The sequence below is a fragment of the Ambystoma mexicanum genome, chromosome 1p (genome assembly GCF_040938575.1).
Source record: "Ambystoma mexicanum isolate Mex_15411 chromosome 1p, UKY_AmexF1_1, whole genome shotgun sequence".
NCBI classification, from domain to species: domain Eukaryota; kingdom Metazoa; phylum Chordata; class Amphibia; order Caudata; family Ambystomatidae; genus Ambystoma; species Ambystoma mexicanum.
Genome location: NC_090921.1, coordinates 1,163,379,584 through 1,163,397,079, shown reverse-complemented (window position 1 = coordinate 1,163,397,079; position 17,496 = coordinate 1,163,379,584). Strand labels below are relative to the sequence as shown.

The 17,496-nt window shown below is 46.7% G+C and overlaps 1 protein-coding gene across 2 annotated transcripts in view; it reads right to left on the bottom strand.

Moving 5' to 3' along the window:
• The window catches only part of LOC138450655 (retroviral integration site protein Fli-1 homolog), a 299,198-nt gene that overhangs the window by 43,648 nt on the left and 238,054 nt on the right, over positions 1 to 17,496 (bottom strand). For both annotated transcript variants that reach the window (XM_069604852.1, XM_069604851.1), the window contains exon 6: positions 6,668 to 6,730. In XM_069604852.1, coding sequence (XP_069460953.1) covers positions 6,668 to 6,730 — 63 coding nt within the window. The remainder of the gene's footprint in view (positions 1 to 6,667; positions 6,731 to 17,496) is intronic.

Here is a 17,496-nt window from a genome sequence, read left to right as displayed (position 1 = left end):
GTCTGTAGCCAACAACTTGGCTTGCAGAGCCCCTGTTTTCTGACCTTCCCCATATTGCCTGACAAATCTCCCTCTATTAAGATATTTAATCTCCCGAAAGGCATTCTTGTTAAAAGTATCTAGCTCAAGTCTGATCTTAGCCAAGATACTATTGTCATTGGAGGCTGCAAACTCCTGCTCTAATCTCTTCAGGGCGCACTCGCTAGCCTCCAGCTCCCCTTTAATCATCTGCATTATGCTAGCCTCCTTGGCCATACATATCCCCCGTATGTAAAACTTAAGACTCTCCCACATCGTTCCACATGAACCAACGGATCCCATATTGCAACCGATAAAATCAGTGATCTCTTCCCAGATCTTCCTACGGAAAACCTTGTCCCTAAGGGCCACTGACTTAAACCACCAGGGTCTCATGCCAGTCTTCCTGCCTGTAGCGGCGCACTCACGTATAATGGGGGATTGGTCCAAGATAGTTCTGGGGAGAATTTCACATTGCTCGATAGAAACTCCCCGGCCCCCGGTGATGAATAAATAGACCATACGCGTGGCCAAGCTGTGTACCCATGAATGAAAGGTGTAGCCACGATCTGTCATGTGCTGCAACCGACAAGCGCAGACCAACCCGTATGTGGCACAGATCTCAATCACCCTCAAGCTTCCCTTAGACTGTGGCTGTGTGCTTATACTAGATCGGTCCATAATGGTATTGAGCACTGTGTTAAGAACTCCTCCCCATATTACGGAAGCCCCCCCCACAATCTGCCAGTTTCACAAACACTGAGTCAAAGAATCCTGGGTCATCAATGTTAGTGGCATATGTATTTATCAGAACCACCTACAACCCCTCCAGGAACCCCTTAAACACCAAGGCTTTCCCTTCTTGATCTCTCGCTACCTCAACGAGGTGGAATTTAAGAAATTGATGAATAAGAATTGCTACGCCTCTAGAGTACCCATAATATGAGGGGTAATACCTATGGCATCTCCACTGTGAAGTCCATCTACCCTCCCTATCTGATGTAGATGCGTCTCCTGCAGGAAGGCAAGTTCAATTCTATGCAGCTGCATATACTGGAGAATTTTCTGTGTCCTCCCAGGCAGACTCCCCCCCTAATATTCCATGTTATTGCCTTCTTGATCGGGATCAATTTCCACCATGCCCCCCCCCGGCCTAGCACACATACCCCTCGAGGACAAGGAGGGTGACATAGCAACAAAGACCCTGTACAATGGTTATCAAAACATACCTGGTGCTCCAAACAAATACAAAACCCCTCCAACCCTGAAAACTCTCCTCCTCCAGCCCTTCGAGCTACCCCAACGTGCCTGAAATGCCCACCCCCCGTTCAACTTGTAACAAAGGATATGGCAGTGTCTAGACCTCAACCAGTGCCCACGCAAACCCATGCACTCTTCAACCATAAACAGTGCATCAAGGTTATCAGAGACAAACATATTAATGCCCATGGTGGCGGAGGAGCGAACAGTTCCCCCGCAATGAGGAGCAACCACCAGAAATTGTTCAAGGGACCCTCTGGTCTCTGGGCTCATTGCCCTGCCACCTCTGCTGGGTCCACGGCCTCCTCCAGGGGCGGTTTTGTCAATCTTGTCCAGAAAAGCGCTGGCATCCTCGGGGCTCATGAAAACCTGTATCTTCCCATTGTATAGAATGTGCAACTTGGCCGGGAAGAGCATATAGCATTTATTATTGTTGCTTTGGAGCCTCCGTTTAACTCCAGTAAAGGATCTCCTGGACCCCATTGAGAAGTCTGGAAATATCTGGAACCGGTCACCGTCAAAGGACATGTCCCCTTTCAGCCTGGCCAGGTGCAGGATCATGTCACGATCTTGACAATTCACCAGGAGCGCTATGATGGGACGCCGGAGGGGGGTCCCTGGCACTGGCTTAGAGACTGGGATCCTGTGCGTCCTCTAACCATGAATATAGAGGAGAACTCAGTGTCACTCTGCACCAATTTTCATATTTTCTCGACAAACTCCTCCACTTTGCTCCCGGATTTCCACCAGCCTAATGTTATTGCGCCAGGCCTTGCCTTCAAGGTCTTCATTCTTGGCCGCCACCGATTTCACTGCGGCCTCCCATTGTGATGGATGCTTCTTCCAGCTCCGATATCCTATTTTTGGCTTTGCCAATCCGTTCACTATGCTTGTCTAGCCTCAGCAGCATCATATCTACCTTGATAAAGACGGCGTCCAGCTTTGTGTCTAGGCCCCCGATACCAGCTTTAAATTGAAGGAGGAGTTCTTTGACCCCCATGTCTTGGTCCACTGTGGCCCCTGCATCCCCAACCAGGTCTTTATCTGGATCAGAGGACTTTTGGGGGGTCCTAGGTTTTTTAGCAGATGCTCTGGATACATCGCATTTGTTTTGTCTCACCGTCCGATGCAACCAGCTAGCACCTGTGCAGCTCCAATGAGGTACCCTACAAGTGGGCCCCCGCACTCCCACATGCACCAATTGCACCTTCACCCACGTGTCTGTGTGTCCCTCTATCCACTCCTTCACCTGGGGCTCCTTCTATGCCCGGCGGGCCTTTACAGAGGTGCATGTTGTGTGCCACCACAGAAGTTTCCTGCTCGTTCACCCTCAGCCAGATCTTTTTGCATTCACCAGCAGGCCACCGGGTCTAAACCTCAACCTGTTCCATCCACCGGAGTTCCTGGATCACAAGTCCAGCAGCCATTGCAGCCCAGCACTTCACAGGGTACATCTCTCACCTTTCTCGGGTGCCTGTGCCCCGCCGCACCAAGAGGCCCTCGGGTCCCACCTCACAGGTGTGCTGAGAGCCTAATCCTTGGGTCTCAGCCCGCTCCTCATTGTGCGTGTCAGTTCTGCCGCACCAGGACCTGTCAATGTGTCCGGTGGCACCTCCTACTATGACAATCCGCTGCAGCTGTCACCTTAGGGTGTCCTAGCCCGGGGCTCCTAGCTTGTGATAGCTACATCTCAGAGCACCCACCCGGCACCCAGGGTCAGCACACACGGCTGCGGTACACACATCTCACCAACTACCCTTCACCGTGTCCGCCGGGTCTCACACCTCTGCAGCAATCTCCGAGCCCGGAGCCGCTAATTGCCACAGCTGTCTCCCGCTCCGTTCAGGCACCCAACCACCTCCAGGCATGGCTAACAGGTTTCTGGCACCACACTGTGTGTTTTTCCTGGCTTCCAACCTCTGTGACTGCTTTGGTTCAACAGGATTTATGGGGCTGGATGGCAGAGCTCACAGGGAGACCACCATTCTTGTCAGGCTCTCTACCACCACTCCAAGGCAAAGGAGGCATATCTCTTGACTGTGCCTGTTTCACCTTCAAGATTGTGATAACTGTTGGTTTGTAGTAGAGTGAGGGCTAAGCAGACGGGTTAGCCACTACTCTAGAGTATTGTGAAGGTGGGGTGGATAGCCTTGTACATAATGCAGTGGCCTTTAAAACCAGTTTTATAGGGAATGGGGAGCTAGTGGATTCGGGAGAGAGCTCGGTGATATGTGAGTGTTTGGGTAGGTGCAGAATAGTCTTTCTATTGTGTTCTGTATTGCTTGCCAGGGGTCTAGATTGTTTTTTGGGAGTTCAGTGAGGATTGCATTTCCAAAGTCCAGCTTGGAGAGAACTAGTACCTGCACCAGAGTAAGGTACATACGTCATCAAGGGAAAGATGTGTCTTTTCGTACGGAGGAGATGTAGCTGTAGGTTGCATGGGTTCCTGGCAGATGCTAGGTGGTGTGTGAAGGTTAGGTTGTGGTCAATGGTGAAGCCTTGGGGTTGACTGGAGTAGAAAGGGACATGTATCCATTGTCTGTGATACGTTCTTTTATCTGAAGGGTGATGTCGGGCTTGTGTCTGATGGGACGAATGAGGAGGTATTCCATTTTGGATTGCTGGGGATTTAAGCAGTGGCTGGGCATCCAGTGTGATCGTCAAGGGGCAGTTTTTGAGGGTGAGGAGTTCATATGGGGGAGGATATCTTGACGTATATTTCTGTGTCGTCTGTTTACTGGTGAAGGTGGATGTTGTGGGTGCTAAGAGCCTGCCTGAGGGATTTAACATCAAGACTGAACAGCAGTTCTGCCACAGGAAGCTACGTGCCTTTCAGACAGGATGTGCTATACTTAGGTATCCTTTGTATGTTCATATATGACATTAAACATTACAAGTGTTCTGCTGGGGGTAACGAGCGACTATGATGTGGGTCAGGGATGCCAGGGTATGGGTAATGAGGAACTGTGATGGGGACGAGGGATGCTGTGGTAAAGAGGAACTGTGACAAGATTGAGGGAATGCTGGGTTAATGAGGGACTGTGACAAAGTTGAGGGTTTGGGGGTAATGAGGGATTGTGTCGAGCATGAGGTTTCTGGGGGCAACGAGGGACTGTGACAAGGATCAGTTTTGTGGAGGTAATACAGTTCTGTGATGGAGATGAAGGTTGCAGGGCTAATGAGGGACTGTGATGAGAAGGAGGGAGGCCAGCACACGGGTACACTTTGTATGCCCATTTATTACATTACACATTACAAGTGTTTGTTCATTCACATGCTGCTGCGTGTTCGTAATACTACTCTACTTATCAATATGTTTGTGTTTGTTATATTACATCATGTTCTGCTTATTTATGTGCCCATTTGTGTTCGTAATATTACATGCTACAAATGAATGTATGCTTATGCTTGCTTCCTCATGATATAAGTTCTACTTCTTCAGATGCTTGTAGTATGTCATAGTATTACATATTTACTACACACCTTCTACTTTTAGGCAAAGGACGGTGCGTGGATTTTTTAAGAACAGACAGTGCTCTAATGTTGGATATTCTTTATATAATAATGCATGTTTCTGCTTCTTCATAACAATACACATTACCTGTTTTTTCATACTCATTAATATGCCTGTGCGTGTTCAGTATATTACACATTAGGACTGTCTGATTAGTTGTTTGCCCATTTATGTTCCTCGTATTAAACTGTATACAACCTATTGCATGTGTATGCTTGCTCATCGTATTTCACATCGAGTGTTATGCCTATCCACGTGATTGAGGTAGTTCGAAATATTACACGATACAGATGTTTAGCATGAAAGTTCTTAAGAACTCCACTAGAAAGCTAAGTGCATTGTGCAGTTCTTTGCACAGACACAATGGCCAATCTGCAGGTAGCCTTTGCATGTTTGTAGCAGAAAGGAAGCATTATTTGCACTCTGCTGATTGCTTTTTCATGTGTTTTTGAGTGTTTAGCTTATGTGTATGCCTCTGTCTGTCTTATTGAACATTACTAGTCCTTCTCCCCTGTGGTTAGCGCCCTGCTCCCTTGTTTCTCTGCTTCCCTCACTCTGTTCTTCCCCCTATGATTGTAAAGTGCTCCATTGCTTCCCAAAGCTAGGCCCAGGCTCGATAAATAGCCTAGTAAGAATAATGATAAAACAAGAAATGTAATATAATCGGCCTGGCAGGTTTGACAACATTCGGTTGACTTACCCTTGCAAGGCTAAGCTCATTTACGCTGGCCAGCCAGGCCGTATTTTTCGGCACTGTCCCAAAATGACAGGTTGTGCCCCACGTCCCGCACACACCCTATCGCGGACGGGGGGCAAATCCAGAGTGTGCTATGGGCCTGATCAAAGCCTTTCCAGTCATGTGAAAAGGGGAGGTCAAGGTAGCAGAGGGCTTTCCGAGGGGTCTGTGAAGCATCTTAACACGTTCCTCGGTGTCAAGAGAGCACTACAATGGGAGCAATGCGACAATTATGGGAGGGGGAAAATTAGCAGAGCCATTTGTCGCTTGAGAAATGGGACAGCTGCATAAGGCTGCATGCTGTTTGAAATAAGAACTATGGTTTTTGAAACCCACATAATAATAGTTTAGCATTTATATAGCGCTACGAACCCTCAGGCATCTGTGCGCTGCTTATTATTACCCACTGTGTGTGGTGCTCATTTATCAACCTCGGAAGGATGAAAGGCTTAGTTTGCCCCAGCCAGAATCGACCCTCTGTCAGCAGGTTCTGGACAGATGTCAAAGCGAGCGCTCTGCTCGCTGTGCTATCGGACCAGCATGAGCCAAAACATGAGAATTGTTTAGGCTTATGTTACTTTGAATGGTGCTACTGTGACCTTCCATGCAGGATAAGGAAAATGAAAGCAAAAGCTGCACTCTTTTGCTCAACATGTTCCTATGTTGAGTTAATATTGTGTGGTTAGTTTATTATGAAAAGCTAGTTTATTATGTAAAGTGTGCTCTTTTCAAGTCAATGATATGAACATTGTGTGTCCTGCAGGCCGCTTCTGATGTGCTACCATGTCTAAAGTGCCCTGCAAAGCAATTTTGTAAAGTTGGCCACCCTAAGCTCATCATACACCAGGACCTGATGTTCAAGAATAAAAGAGCCCCCAGAAGGACAGCACAGTTATTGCAGAATGACATCACGACAGGCTTGATTTCCCGGAAGCCAGTGCATGCAGCCTAAACATGGCCAATTCAAGTCTATGATGCCCAGGCTAGTTGATGTGGCAGAAATACTAACGGCAAGGCACAGCTTATGATCATCATAGGGCAAGGGTCGCAGTGGGTGAAAGACGTGGGGGTAATATGCACATAGAAAATAAAGCAGTAAGTGTGGCGTGAGGTGTGTAAGAATATTAAAATCTCTGCACCTTTCTGGACAGCGGTGACGGGCACACTCCAGCTGGATCGCCGAACCTCCTCGTACGCCGACTCTGTAGATATAAATGTGTACAAGAAGAGTTGATTTCACAGAAAAACCACAGGTTCCTCTCGCCCCGCCCACCCGATTCCCGTTATTCGCTGGCGGTTGTCATCATCCTCAGTATTGCGCTCTTCAAAAGGGAGACCCAAAAACAGCTGAGATGCTAGTGACACAACTAAATGGTGTGGGTCTATTTGACCTAAAACAGTTGACCTAATCACATTTGATCAAATTTATTCGACCTTTTTTTCGGTGTAAAATGCAGGGGGAGACCGCCCGCAACCCCCCCCCCCCCACCATTAACCTAATCTATACCCACCCCCATATATATATTTAGTTACATTTGACTGAAAAAAAGGTCAACAAAATTCGATCAAATGTTTTAGGTCAAATGTTTTGAGGTCAATTATGCTAATACCAACTAAGCCACTGATGCCATAACTGATCCGCCAAAGAGCTAGCTTAATCGCTAGAGACACACCTGGCCAGCTACACTAGAAGCATTGCTTGGTTAGCTAGAGACATTAACTGAAAAACAAGCGATACTAACTGAGACGCTCGAAACACTGACTTAGGAGCTAGAGACATTGTTGTGCAGTGGAACCTTTACACGTAGGGATGACCGTGACAATCAGCGGTGCTCTGACTTGAGACCGGAGGCTGTTCTTGCCCTCCTCCAGGGAGAATAGATAAAGTACACACGACCTTGACAGCAGCAGGAGAGGTTTACTGGGGGGTGAGCAAAGCCCAGTGGCAGCAGCCAGAAAAGAATCAAAAAGGTAGACACGAGCATTCATATTGAAATCAGGTAGTAGAAGGCACTCAAGTAGGGTGTTTTATACACATGGACAGACAGATGTGCAGAGGTGTACATGACTGAGCACAAGGTGGCATCCACTCACTAGAGATTTACCTTAACAGACACCTGTCAGAATCGTGCTTGCAGCTTGATTATGACTTAGTGTGCTGAGTGGGTTGCTTGTGGTTTGTTTATGGGGTCCTGGGTTACTCAATGGTTGTGACAGTGGTAAGGAGGGAGATGTGTCATAATCTGTGCTTGGGCCTGATTATGGGCTATGTGCTGTTGTGAGGTTTGTGATGTCACTGTGGAACCTGGGAGAGGCCTGGGGATTCTAGGAATGGCAGTTGGTCCTGCTGCTCTGCATGGGAAAGGATGTCCCGGTATTTTCTCCACATGTTATCTTGAGTGAAGCAATAAACTCACGTTTATATAACTTAGCTGGTGAAGGTGCTTACATTATATAAACACTCACGCATATAGAGATCCACTTCATCAGACAAGAACACATTATCAGGTATGCATATTTGTGCAAGTAGGGATACCTGTGTACAACTGGGCACATCTGGACACACACACACGCGAGCGCACACAGAGCCTCAGGTACAGACACCTCTAAGCATGTGGATACATTTGATGAGCAGATAGACACAGCTGAGATGGTAGAGTCAAACCTAAAGAGATGGACACACTCAATAAGATATAGAAACATCTGATCCGATGCAGACACACCTAAACAGATCCACACACCTGGATGGATGTTGATACATCCGAGCAGACAATTGTGAGACTAGGGAAATTTTGAATGGCCCTAAGGTGGGCCTCCTTCAGATCTACGATGCCCCAGCATGCAGTGAGGCTCAACACTTAGGCTGTACTCTCTCTTTAACAGGAAGATTGGTAGCCTCAGATTACAACATAGCAAATAGTTGCAATCAGAATAAGTGAATTAGGTCTCAGCAGGTTATATATATATGTTCATTGAAACAACCTTATTGAAAGAGACGTTAAGGTGAAAATGTACTGCAATAAAACCCTTGAAATTCGGTAGACAATTCAGGCAAGCCACCTTAACTACTCACCCCCTGTTGCGCAGCGTATGACCACATTGATGACATTAGAGATTACATCACCCACTGGGCCCCATTAACTTTTGACTTGCTGGAAGGATTTTCATGAAATTTTCCATGAAAATGTCGGGCAACGACCCATCAACACTGGGAATATTGGGAACAATACATACAAAAATGAACACATTCTTAAGAAAAAAAAAAGGATTTTGTTTTCAGCCTGTTCACGTTCTTTTTCCATACAGAAAAGGTGCAGTATTTGAACAGCCGTAACACGAAGACCACTGGGCAGATTTGGACAAAATAAGGAACAACTTGGGCACAAAGCATTGACTTCCTTTCCTAGACTGGTTTGGGTAAATCCATCTAGTCATTTTTCCAGTGATGTCACCAGTATTGTCATCGTGACTAAATTTCCTTTACTGGTTTTGGGTAAAACCATCTAGCAGTTTTTTCAGTGATGTCATCAGTGTTGTCATCAGTGTTGTAATCGTTGTGGTTATTATTTTTATTATCATTGTATTTATTGAGCGTGGACCTAACTTCGAGAAGCAAAAGAGACTTTACAGAGGTTTAAACAAATACAGATAGATAATGGAGCGCTTTACAGAGGTGTACAACATTTCACATGCATAACAGAGCGCTTTTCAGTGGTAACAACAGAACAGATATACAGCAGAGGTAGGATACAGAGGAGGAAAGAGGAGGGGTACAGCTATACCGGTGGCGGGAAGTAGAAGGGTGGGTGGTATCTAGCGAGTCAGGTGGCTTGAAGGGCGATGTGATGGCCTAGGTGTTGAGACTCCTTGAAGAGGTGGGTCTTGAGTTCTTATCTGAATTGGAGGAGCGTGGGGGCAAGTCTTATGCCGACGGGGAGGAGGATCCGTAGTCTTGGGTCGTAGGCAGAGAAGGCTTCTTTTCTGGTCCTTTCCTGTTTGCAGCAGCGATGTTCAAGTGTGCACATGTCCTGACTTCTGGTGGTGCGATGTCCGCTAGAAATGTGGAGTTTCTCTATGAGGTAGCTGAGTGAATTGAGGGCGACTGCCTTTTAGATGATGCAGCAAGACTTAAGGGTGATTCAAGCATGCAGTGGGAGCCAAAGAAGGTCGATGAGGGCCGGGGTGATGTGGTCATATCTACGTAGACCCTTGATGTGGTGTGCGATTGCGTGTGGGACACTTCCTAGGGGCACAAGGAAGGATGACGGAAGACCTTCGAGGAGTGCATTGCCCCTATCCAGGTGGATTAGTACCAGTGCTTGAATGGTGGATTTAAAGCTGTCCATAGGGAGCAAGGACTTTTTGTAGGAGGGAGAGCTGATACCAAGCTGTCTGAGTTTTCTTTGCTATGTGTGTCTTGAAGGAGAGGTGTTTGTCGATGTGGAACCCGAAGTACTTGGCGAAGGAGGTGAGCTTGGGTGTGAATCTCTGAGAGTTCATGGTTGATAGCCAGGTCTGTATGTCTGGGTGTTCCGTGTTGTTGGTGAGGAGAAGGAATTCAGTCTTGGAGGGTTTGATGTTCAAGTAGATACTGAGATCCAAGACTGGATCAGCGAGAGGCAGGTTTTGAGCCTCTGGATGTCCTTGATGGAGTCCATCTTAAGGTAAAGCTGTGTGTTGTCAGTGTATTGGTGGATGTGGATGTTGTGTGTGGATAGGAGACCTCCCAGCAGCTCCATGAATAGATTGGAGATCACTGGGGAAAGGATGAAACCTGCAGGACACCACAGGTGATGGGTAGCATTGGCGATCTAGAGGAGTTCATCTGAGAAAACGGCTTGCCTTTGGCAAGGTAGGACTTGAACCAGTGTGGGACAAGGTTGCTGATCCCCATGCGCTGATGTTGGGTGTCCATAAGCGCCTGGTGGTCTACTGTGTCGAAAGCAGCTGAAAGGTCAAGTTGAACCAGGAGGCATGGGTGGCCATCGTAAAGGATGTTCAGGGTGTTGTTGACCACCTGTATGGTTGCTGTCTCTGCGCTGTGTCTGAATCCGTATTGGTGGGTGTGGAGGAGATTGTTGATGTTGATGTGTTGCTGCAGTTGTGCGCTACTGCTTTCTTGATGATCTTACCTAGGAAGGGAAGATGAGTGATGGGGTGATAATTACCTAGGTTATCGTGATCCAGAGTGGGTTTCTTTAGTAGAGGGCAGATTTATCCTGTTTTTAGGGTCGATCAGAAGGTGCCTTGAATTAGGGAGATGTTGATGATTTCCAGTTAGGGAAGGAGAGCTTCTGTGGGGAGGGTCTTGAGGATGGATGCTGGGACGATGTCATCTGTATATGATGTGGCTTTGAGGACAGCCAGGGTTTCTACCAGGTCCTCTTTCGAGAGTGTCTGGTATGTTGTCCAGGGTGTTGAGATATTGCGAGGAGGGGCATGAGATGTGGATGCAGAGCCGAAATCTATGTGCTGGTGAATATTGCTGATTTTGTTGATGATGGTGGATTTTTTGATGGAGTGTGATATGGCAGGGTTGGATAGCGGGTTGATGCATTGATGGACCATTTTGAAGAGGGCTCTGCTTTTGTTGTCAGCTTCTGCTATGGTATTCGGATAGTAGGAGGCCTTGGCTGTGTTGATTAGTTGTCAGATGTTTGCTCTGAGTTCCTTGAGGAAGTGCCAGGTCAGATGCAGTCCTAGAGCGGTGCCAGGTTTTCTCTTGGTCCCTGATGACTCTTTTGCTAAGGTTGAGTTCTTGCATGTACCAGGGTGCTTGCGGTTTCGATTTGTAGGTGCGTTGTTTTAGAGGCGAGTGTTGGTCGATTTAGTCTGGGAGGGTGGCATTGAGGGCTTCCAGTATAGAGTCGCAGCTCGATTGGGGATATTTGGTCCATGTAAGGTCTATGTTTGTGAGGTCTTCTGTGAGGGGTTCCACTAGGAAGTTCTTGAAGGACCTGAAGATTTGTCTACTGGGAGTGCTTGACTGGGGTGGTGTGCAGGATGTTGGAAGGCACGGCGAGGTGGTCAGACCAGTCAAGCAGGAGAGGAGAGCTGTTATGGAGGGAAGACAGTGCAGTGATGATTAGGTCGAGGATGTTACCTTTCTCTTGTGTTGGGTCTTTCGTGTGCTGTGTGGGGATGATGGTGTTGAGAAGGCTGAGGAGAGCTTCCTTCATCATTTTGGTGGCCTCGTTGCCTGGCAGGTTGAAGTCACCTAGGAAGATGTTGTCGTGCGTGAGGGACATGGCGGTGAACAGGTCAGGGAAGTCTCTGATGAAGGCTGTGTTGGGTTTGGGTGGTCTGTAGATGAGATGGAAGGAAGGTGACTGTGTCCATCAGGGAGAGAGGGAAGTTGCAGGAGAGGACTTTGAAGGAGCCAATGTTTTCGATGTCAAGTCTGGTGCAGGGCCACAAGGTCTTGTGTATGACTGCAAGGCCTGCGCCTGTCTTGTTCATCCAGTTTCTGTGTTGGATACTGTAGCCGTCAGGGACAAGGACTTCTAAGATGTGGGCAGAGGTGTGTTTTAGCCAGGTCTCAGTGATGATGATGGCATGAAGGTTTTGTGTAGTGATGAGGTCAGCGATGTCTGTTGCATGGGTGATAGCTGAGCGGACATTGGCGAGCATCAACTTCCGTGTTGTGGATGGTGAGGCGGTGTTGACTGGATTGACGCCGATGTGGTTCAGGTTGCTGCTTTGTGCAGTCCATGCCCTAGAAAAGGGGAGATTTTGATGACGTTGTTGTTGCCTAGGGGTGGTGGGGATGGCCTGTGGGGACAGAGGGAGAAAACACATGTCGGTGCATGCTTACCTGTTGTCTGAGCAGGCATGATTCTGGCACTGGGTCCTGCCGGTCCGAACAGGAACTGCCCTTTTCTTCGTCAGCCTTTCATTTTGGATCCCTGGTTGAGAGACACCCTTGATCTAAGAGTTAAGAGCAGACAGGAAGAGGCAGGGCTAAGAAGGCGGGTGGGGATTATTCCAGGTGACCTAGATCCATTTGCACCTGCTCACCAACTGCAAAGGAAAGAGGCTGGAGGGCTACTTAAGTAGGAAAAAAGGGCATGAAAACAGGAAGGCATCAAGAGTTTAAGGTGATTGACAGGTGGGCAGGGCTTAGGCCAGATGACCTAGATCCACTTGCACCTGCTCACCAACCGCAAAGGAAAGAGGCTGGAGATCTGCTTATGTAGGGAAAAAGGGCAGAAATACAGGAAGGGATCAACAGTTTAAGGTGATACAGGGAGTGAGTAGTTAAGGTGGTTTGTCGGATTTGTCTGCCGAATTTCAAAGGTTTTGTTGCATTACATTTCACCTTAACATCTCTTTAACTACGTTTCTTTTCACACAAATATATATATTACAAGGCCTGCGGTAGCGGCCCTCTAGTAATGGTTAAGTTGCTCAACACACAGAAAGAGCACTTTTTGGGCAGCTTAGAACTTTACCCCTCATCCAACTTTGCAAAAAAATAATATAGCCCCCTCAGAAATTATTTTGTGAAGTTTGGTGTGGTTTCGTCCAGGGAGGGGCAAAGTTATAAGGGGGGGTCGCAGAATTTTTGAAATTCTCCCAGACACAATGGAAAACATGTTTTGCTTGCGCCTGCACCCGAAACCGCCCCAGGAGCGGTAGCTTGGTCAAGAATGTAAATCCATTCAGTAGTTTTTTTAAAAATGGGCAAAAAGTAGGTACAAAAAAATGTGTGAAATCTGGGTCATTCCTGATTCGGGGTCCACGGACACCTCTGGACCAATCAGGGTCTGCCGTGATACCCGCAGGCATTGTACGCGCCCGCTCGTTGGATGTTCACAAACGTGAGATGCGTCATATTTTATGGAACAGATTTCGGATTATTTGGTCGCAAAAAGAGGGCCTGGAAAGGGTGGGTGCAATAAAGTTGATTTGGAGCTGTTTTTATAGGTAAAAAAAAAACATGTGCAGCTACTACCCTGTCTGCAGGCACTCCAGTAGTCCACGGACCCGCATGTGCCATCTGGGTCTTTTAAGGATGCCTGGCATGGAAAGAGGACATTGGGGCACTTGCCAATCATGTTTTACAAACAGAGTATTGTGACTTTCGAAAGGTAAGGGTCATCAGCATTCTATATGGCTTGCAACGCAGCCGGTGGATCCTCTGCCCCACAGGAGTAGCCAGTGAGGTGGTAGAAGCAGTTGAGGATGATGGGATAGAGGAAGATAAGCTACTTCTCTCTGAGAAAGGAATATCCTTTCTTACAGCACCTGTGGTGTTGCATTGAGGTGATCACAAAAAGGTACAGATCAGGTTGTCTGCGTTTGAGTACAGCCCTGCCCTCAATGCATTCAACCTTGTCATGCCGAGCTTTTGATACACCCCCAAGATATTTTAAAAAACTGCCACACCCATGATTCTCTCTGGGTAATAGAGGTAGGAGCTTCCTTTACCTCATCTTTCTGTCCTGTGTCATCTTCCTCCGCATCATCGCACTTGTTTCTCTGTCCAGGTGCTCCATGTGGTGATGGTGGTGGTGATGGTGGCCCCTGGGAAGGTGGCATGGTCATGACAGATGCCATTCTTGAACACCTGGAAGTCTTGTAGAAGTAATTCTCAAAAGATGCTCTCTCAAGGTCTGCCAGATTTCGAATGACTAAAAGTAATGGGTGGAACTGCTGACAATCTCACGACTATTCGCGGATTACCGATTTGAAAATAGACCTTGAAAAGGGTTGACAGATCAACTAAGGATAGGTCTCGGAGCGCTGGAAGGGTAAACTTTCAACATGAAACAACATGAACAATGCAGTTTCAAAACGTGGACACGTTGGCACGCCGTTTGAGCGCAGCCACATGATGAAGTCAGTGGAGTGTCCATGGCAGCGGCGAGTGTCCATGGATATCAGCGGGCAGGAGACACTTGGTGCATATGTGGGGATGTCTGCAAATCGCTAATTTAAAATGCGTCATGCAAGACCGGACATGCACGGACAGGGTACGATGTCCGCGGATGCCCCATTGCACAAACAGATCCGCCAAATGACCGAGATGTTTGCGGGCTATTTATTGGTGTTTTAAAAAGGAAATAAGAATTTATTACACAATAATATACAAGATATTTATAGTTGAAAAAAATAAATGTATTTATGAAAGGGATGATGTACTAGAATGGGAGACATAAATGGGAGTTTAACATGTTAATAAAGTCATCATCTGGTGAGGGAGGGAGAGAAGTTTCATCAAACTGTCTTTGATTTATGTTTTGTGAATTTGATTGGGATGAGTGCTGGCGGAAAGTAGGAGAGCGATAATCAACATTTTGTAATGAAATGATTTTAACATAATTTAAAAGTCATTGCTAAATTCATCCAATTTTGAAGACAAGATCATTATTTCATGATGTACAATTTGGGTTTGGGATTGTATTTCTTATTGTTGAGATTCTGTATAAATAATCTCTGGTGTTGTTTCTTCATGTAAACTATGTACTATAAAAAAAGAAGAAATTATTATTTCAATGAGCTCACCATAAATTATAATAATTTTTTTATTTTGAAAGATGTATTATTTACCATTAGAGATGTTATTTTCACCCATTTTTTCTTTGGGAAAGTTTTCTTATAGCCACTCAGTGTGTTTGCCATTTCTGTCAAAATAAGAAATGGTGAAATTTGTTTATGACAAATGTTTATATAATGATTGGTAATATTATCTTTGGTTAAGTTGCTCAACTTATAGAAAGAGTACTTTTTTGGCAGCTTATAACGTTGGCATCGTTTGACGAATGGTCACCAAAGTTTACAGAGAGACGCAAGCTGATTGGATGTTTGAAATATGAGGTGCGTCATAATTTTAGAAATAGTCGCTATATTGGATGGGTGGATCATGGCCTTTGTCCGCGGACACTGTGGTGAGGAAAATAAGCCTGGAAAATATATTTTGGTCTATTTTGTGGACGAAGGCCTAGAAAGGGTGGGGTAGGGGATAAAGAAAGTTTATATAGAGCTGTTTTTATAGGTGAATAAAAGCTGTGCAGGTGCTGCCGTGTTTTCCGTAAAATATTTTGGCCACGGACGCTATTGTGATTGGGGCTAGGAGGTCTGGGTGAGTCTTGTTATTTCAAGGTGTATTGTACAAACTTGCTATATGGTTTAATTCTATTGTGGTGGTTGAGGCCGGTGACCAGATTCTTGGGGGCATGGCCGTATGCACCATATCAATCCCGAGGCACCTCATGTAATCCATGTGCCACTAGATCCCTAAGCCATCATCATCAATTGCTAGAAGGACTTCCTGTTCAGTGATGGGACAACACAGCCATTCCTTTTTCCCCTGCTCACACCATTAGAGTGCTGCCCTGTCTAACAAATCATCCACCTCAGATTGTGACACCCGGGCTTTCAAAGCGTACAAGTGGATGTAAAAATCACAAAACGCCTGTGTAATGTCCCTATCTGCATATAGTGTAAGACCCTGTCCATCCTCGATAGAGGTGATACGCGATGTAGATATATCCATTCTGGCTGCCTTCGCCAGTAATTTCCCAGAAGGTAGACCTTCCCCGTACTGCCTTACAGCAACTTTCCTAGGCAGAAACTTCACCTCCCTCTGGGCCTCTTCCTCAAATGTCCTAATTTCCTCCTTAATCATATTCTGCTTGGTTGCGTCAGTCAATAGACCCGTGTCCCCTGTAGCCTCTGAATGCAGACCTTGCTGTCCTTCAATTTGCCTTGTATCAATTTCAGCACCCAGCCTCCCTCGAAATACATTCCTCCCACACCACACATTTAAATGTTTCCCACAACACTGTGTGCGAGGCGTCTGAATCCTCATTTTCAGCAAAGAAGTTATCTATAACACCCGATATCCCTGCTGAAAACAATGTGTCAGACAAATAGTCACTCTTAAACACCCAAGCTGGCCTCCCAGCCATTCGCCTGGCATATCCAGCAACACAACCACTGGCGCGTGATCCAACTGGGTACACGCTAAAATAGTAACCTTCACCACCCATCCAGTAATCTTCTCTGAAACTAAAAAATAATTCAACCATGATGCAGACTCCGAAGGAGTGAAACTTACACACTTGTTCATTCCCATGCCAACTCCTCCAGATGTCATTCAACTCCCATTCCCAGCACCGTTCCTGCAACTTGCTGGTCATCTTCATAGGGACTGTGACGCCACATGCGTTCTTTCCAAGGACGGCTACATCACCGTATTGAAGTCTCCTGCCCAGATAACCAATCCCGGAGTGCTCTGATCCAGTTGTTGAGCTAACTAATCCAGCGTTTCCACTGTATCAACATTTGGCACATAGTTATTAACCAAAGTGACTGGATGCCCATGTACCACACCTCCAACCACCAGTGCCCTGCCCATATGTTTTAGCTGAAAGCCAACCGAACCATGTATCAATATACACACACCACTAGAATAGGAGGAGCAGGATGATAAGTAGCGATTACAAGAACGCCACATCAATGTTGTGGCGTCTCATGTACAGTAAGATCTTGCAGGCTTGGATGAACAATTTAATCCCCTAACATTTCAGGTCATGCATTTTAGCCCCCTAACCGTCCCCATCAAAGCTACTCAGATCATCCCCAAGCAGTACAAGGACTTCCACGCTTTTAGACTATTTGCTATAAACTGCAGCATCCCAATATATGGCATCCCCTATCACCCTCAACTGAGTCATTGCTCATGGAAAGTGAACCCCAAGCATTAACAGGGACTCCCATTTCCCCGCCACAGCAAAGGGAGTCCAAGGCTTGACAGTGGGTGACCCCCCAAACCACCGCCCAAATAAACACCAATTCACACCCCAACTTGTTCCTCAGTCCCTGCCGACAACCATAACATGCCAGCTATCCCCACCCCATCCACAAACAACCACTCTCAATGGCATCCACATCGGGGTAACATCAGTGCCCAGCTACCTCTGCGCTCCCACAACAGTATTGCCCCCTCCCTGGAAACATTACA